This window comes from Lactuca virosa, chromosome 1, assembly GCF_052849685.1.
Source record: "Lactuca virosa cultivar CGN04683 chromosome 1, Lactuca_virosa_CGN04683_v6, whole genome shotgun sequence".
Classification (NCBI taxonomy): Eukaryota; Viridiplantae; Streptophyta; class Magnoliopsida; order Asterales; family Asteraceae; genus Lactuca; species Lactuca virosa.
The window spans coordinates 52,495,267-52,501,224 of NC_136426.1; the positions used below are offsets into that span (position 1 = coordinate 52,495,267).

At 31.6% G+C, this 5,958-nt stretch overlaps 1 protein-coding gene across 1 annotated transcript; it reads left to right on the plus strand.

The window, feature by feature from the left end:
* Positions 1-3,791: 3,791 nt before the first annotated feature.
* On the plus strand, positions 3,792-4,262 carry LOC145113925 (uncharacterized). The gene has a single exon (XM_079049966.1). It carries the CDS (start codon positions 3,792-3,794, stop codon positions 4,260-4,262), a length of 471 nt encoding a protein of 156 aa, XP_078906092.1.
* The last annotated feature ends 1,696 nt before the right edge of the window (positions 4,263-5,958 follow it).

A 5,958-nucleotide genomic window follows, 5' to 3' on the forward strand; every position in this document is an offset into this window, starting at 1 on the left:
GTCGTGTTGGGAATTGGGATAATGGGGCCTAATCCACCTATTATCATGTATTTGGGCCTATTTGGGCTGCTCTACGGTTTATTGGATCATTTCAGGGGCAAGCTAATGCTGTCAGCCCCTAGTCGTTTTTATCGGACCCGACCCGGTTTTGAAACATTGGTTGGGTTTCTTTTCCCAATGACTCAACGAGAGTGAATCAGTCGAAATCGGTCGAAACTGATATTTTGCCTAAAGAAACTGTTTAACCGGAGAAGAATAGATTTAAAGAAAAAAAACAATTTTATTTTTTAGACTTATGAAAAAAAGAGTCTACAGTTATATAACTCTAACCAAATATATATTTATATTGCATATCATTATAAATGCAGAAAAACATTTAACTAAAATGACATCAAATACAGTTAGTAAAAATATTGTATGGTTTTTGAGTAGCGTGGTTGATATCTCGTTGCTATTTCTTTTCCATGTATTATGTGTTCTATTTTTCAATATTATCTTCGGTTGATATTAGATTTTCGTGTTAGTGTATCATACATCGATACGATACATTTATGTAAGTGTTTTTATATATTGAAATATCCTCTCTTCATAAGAGTTTTTTTGAAGAGTAAATTAAGGATTCTATATATATTTTATATGGCATTAGATGCGACCTTCGTCGCGGTGGATGGACACAATCCTGTAAATATATTTATATTTTGAAATTTGAAATCCGATTTCTTCATATGACTATTTGAGCTCTTTTGGATAATAAACTAAGGGAACTGATTCGTACACAACAAAATTTTTCCATACACAACAATTTGTGCATTAAAATGTTGTATTGTACAACTCCATAAAACATAAATTGTTGTGTATGGAGAAAAATTGTTGTGTACAACTAAGGACTTCATATTTATTTTACATATATATCCATTACACATCATCCATGTAAGCTCCAAGCAAACGTATACTTCGGGGAGATTGAGGGTGAGTTTTATTATTCTCTAGAATCCGAGATTATAATTAATTTCACTTCCATTATGCCAAAATATTTATAATTTTTAAAATTTTAAAATCAAATGTGCTAAAAAAACAGTGTCAATATAATTTTGTAATTTGCTACAATTGGCGATAGATCGTGCTTGTTTACTAACCTCTATAATAACAATATAATAAACAGATGCAATTGTTTTTTGTTAGCATGTTTTATTACGGTTTATTTGTGTACGACACAATCACTTCAAAAACCATCCATGTAATAATGCATTTTCTGTCACACCCCGCTAAAGCGGAAACACGAGGTATGGCAGTATAAAGGGTTTCATAGCAAAAGTTAAAAGACAACATCAACCATAGTATTAAAAATCATTACAATTTTACAATGGGTTTGAACAACTTTTAAAAGAAATTACAATGTAAATTGAAATACAACACATGCGAATGCTCCTAAAAGTGAAGTGTCTCTAAGTGCCACTTACTCGATGATTCCTGAAAAAGCATGTAAAACGAGCGTCAACTATAAAAATAGTTGGTGAGTACTCACAGATAAACAAAATAATATTGGTTCCATGAATTGAAATCAAAGTTTTGATAAAAGTTTCCAATAATAAAAATATATTGTTAAAATGAGTAAATAAGTTTGTAAAAACAAGGTTCTTTGTCATCATGAGAGATAAAATATGTTGTCCAATTAAGATGCAACATTCATATTCTCATGGAAGATAAAGTTCGTTACTCAAACGAGTAAATAAGTTTCATTGCTAAAATGAGCAATCAATTTTGTTGCTACAAGGAGCAAACAATTTCATTGTTGAAACATGTATATAAGTTTTCAGTAATAAAAGTTCGTTGTTGTAATGAGAAACAAAGTTCATTGCTATAATTAATAAACAAGTTTATTGCTATAATAAGTAACGAGTTTGTATGTGTATGAGCAAACAATGAGTCTCAACCAAACCTATGACTGAAGCCCTATCAAGATCTATGCTTATCGTTCCATAGATGAATATGGTATCATGCACTCCAGCAATAGGGCGAGTGAGGAGTTGTCAATTTTCCTAATAGCGCTATCCATAATGACCATTGGCTCAAAGAGTTAATGGTTAGAGATAAGGGAAGGGCCTTAGTACGATAAGTTCTCATGTTCCGTGTTGCATAGACATACATAGAGAGACATAGCAATAAAATAGCAATCATGTTTGATACCAATCAATTTAAATACAACATTCAAATAATAGTTTTCCGGGACATGCTTTTCCACCCCAAAACATAAAAACTGAAAATAGGGGAGTGCGTGAATACTCACAATGCATTGAGATGATGCAAATGATGCCTTGATCTACGCTCCACTCGTACCACTATCGTTTTCCTACAACGATGTTACACACTAATGAGTCTCTAATTGAAATCTAATACTAGTATACTTACTACTACAATAGAATTATGCCAATATTGTGTCAAAATTTAATATTGATAAGTTACAAACATTTTTCTGTGGAAATTAAGTTTCAAAGAATCAATTGTTATATAACAATTTAAGTGGAAGATTTCCATTATTGAAATGTTAATATTTAACATTTTAGAGGTGTTCCAATGATTAAATATTCAAAACGAAATCAATTTAGTTCTAAACTTTCCCAAACTTTGTATTTCATTTTTATTTGAAGTCAAACACCTTAAGATAAATTTTCTTGAATTTTTGAATTTGATTGCTTGAGATAAAAAAAATTATTTGTTGTTCAACTTTTTTTTATAGTTTTATATTTAAATTGCTTTATTTTAAAATAGCTAATGCGTATTTCCATCACAACACATCTTTTTTGTTGACAAAAAAGCATCGTTTATCATAAAACAATATGTTAATCACTTATAATTAATCTGTAAAACAGATAATGATATACATTTGACCATGTAGAGTTAAAACATAATGTATATCAATTTATCATAAGTGAATAAAGTAAATTATCTTCTGCGAAAACATGTTTTTTTAATTATTTATAAAAAAATCTATGAATTTAAAAATAATTTAGGGTGATTTTAAACTCACGAACACAAATTTGAACTCACAATCACCAACCATGATCAGTTTCTTTCACTTTGATTTATCCATAATAAAGGATAAGAACTTGGCATAGAAATAAATAATTATATAGCAACTTTTTTTGGGTAATACCCTATATACTCGAATCTGACCTAATACCCAAATTTCAATACAATTTGGATATCAGTTACTTTTTTTTTTTTAATTTGAAAAACCCAAACCATTTGAATCCAAAAGTTTTACCCGATCCCTCCTCTCAACCCCCAAGTACCAGCCACAAGCCAAATCGTTTACCTCGATTTCACTAAATCATAAATAGAACAACGGATTTTTGCAACGCAACCCAACTAAATTATTTGGAATTGTAGGTCAAACTATGCACTAAAGAAAAAGTCTGTGATTCCAATCAACATTTACACGTTAGAAAGAGGGGGAACAACAATTCCTTCCCTCCAAACAAAGTCTTGGCAAGACAAAAGGCTAACGCCATCCATTTCTTTCAATTATACTCTCTCACTTAACATGTTCTAACCAAAATACCCTTCACATCTTTATCACACGTGCCAACCCCAATGCATACTGCATACTCATTACTTTTGTGATCCCCGAGTTGGTTTTGTAAATTGCATAGAAGGCAAGGGTATTTTTGGAAATGAACTTGTCAAATATGTGTTGTGTAAAGCAAGGGCATTTTGGAAATTGACTTGTGAAAATGTGCTATATAAAGATGTGAAATAGGTCTCCATTTGCCACTTCATTTCTCACAAAAATGAAAGATGATAAAATGGAATTACAACTCCTTCCTACACCACACACAAGAGCCACTTTGTCACGTGTCCCATCATGGTCTTCAAAATCGATAAGATTCCAATCAAACAACATGCAGTGTCCTTCAGATGTTGCAGGTCCTTCACTAGACCTGCAATTATCCAACAGTTTCCAACCAACTGGGTTGGAAATTGTTGGACACATGGGCTCCACGGAAGCACCGAAATTCCAAGCGGATCAAATTCAAATCGCGTCAACAACAGAGAAGGCGCACATAGAGCGTATCAGGGAAATGACTCAACGAGAAATGGAGTTGGCACAAGCAGAGTTGTTGTATGCGAGGAATATGTGGGAGAGAACGCAAAAGGAGGTCGAGAGGGTGGAAAAACTGAAAGCAAAAGCGACACGTTATATCGATTCAACTTGTAAAGAAATTACTTGTCAAGCTTGTAGACAAATATTTCGACCTTAAGTGATTTTAAATATACGAAATCATTAGCAAAAACCCATACTTGTAAGTAATTTAGTATCTACAACTAAGTTATTGATGCGACCTAAGAGGACCTCATAGAGGAGTCTTGATCTCGAGCTTGTAGTTCGGGTGTCAATTGTTTGAGTCGAGTTCGAGTTACTAAGGTATGGGATAACCGTGACACAATTTGGTGGTAATGTCTAGTGGTTGTTGGGTTTATAAGGTTGGAATTAGAATTGTTTCTATATTTAACAACCATACAAATCTAAAAGGAACGTGCGGATAGTCGTTTTTTAACATGTTTTTATATTATAATTTTATAATTAAATAAGACATTTAATTACTAAAAATATGATTGATTTAGTGGTACCTTGTTTCCTATTCTGTAACCATGTTGACTATAAACTTATATGATACACCATTAAATATTGATGGAAAAAAAAGCATGTTTTCAAAGATACAAATTAACTGAAAATGTGTTCTGTTCACATGTAATTTGTCCCTTTTAAAATACATCGAAATTTGGACAAGTGGTTTCTAAGACATGGGTTGAATTTCAAAGTATTCCATTTAAGGTTGCTATAAAATTTCAATTTTTCATCATATGAATAATTTTTCTATAAATGTTAATGTCCTAGCTTGGAGATTGCGGGTGAAACGTATCCTTACACGGGAGAACTTAGTTGACAAGGATATTGATGTTGAATCGACTTTGTGTCCATTATGCAAAGAGTCTATTGAGATAGTAGATCATCTTGTTCTTAGTTGCCTGATTGCTAACACTATTTGGAATTTGAAAGATGGTGAGGAACCGATTGATTTTCCTATGGTTTCATATTTCTTTAATTGGTTGGGACAAAGTGACTCTTAACCAAAGTTTTGATGTGGTCATTCTTATAAGGTATTTGATGCTTTGGAGTTTTTGTAATAAAACATTACTTGGAACGGTGAAGCGTTTGAAAAAACGGTCATCTTTGACAATTTGTCTCTCAACCAATTTTTTGGCTCTTGAATAGGAATAAAATGTAATTTAAACAAGGTTGGTTGGACAATCCTAGTTTAGCCATTTATATTATGCAATGTTCCTTTATTCTAACGCCTTGGCATGTCGTTCTAAGAAAAAATAACTTTTGTAAATATAGTTAATGAGTGATTTAAGTGGTTCACCTCAAATTGGAATAAATTTATATAGTTAAAATGTTTTGTGATGGATATTTATCTTTAAATACATACATAAAACACGTATGAAATCAGAATGACACTTGTATCTATTTTCTTAAAAAGAAAAGTATCATAGTTAACAAATTTAGACAACACTTCGTTACAAAAAATTAATTATTGTGAACTATAAGATCCTAGTTTTTAATTTGCTTACATTTAACAATTATAAGATCCTAGTATTTAATTTGTTTACATTTAACAATTGTTTGTTTCTAATAAAAAGCAATAATTCCATTCTTTCCACTTTACACCCAGCTTTGTAAGCTCCATTCAACCAACTACCCACTACCCATGTCCCCTTTTATGATTTAATTCCAAACACTAGAAGATACAATCTTTCTATTATCCATTCCTTTTCATTGAATCATTTTGAACGATTGAACACGGATTCAAAGTATTATATTTTTAGAAAAATCTCGAAACATACTTTTCTACGTGTGTCAAGTTAAGTACAATAAAACATGTGGATCCATAT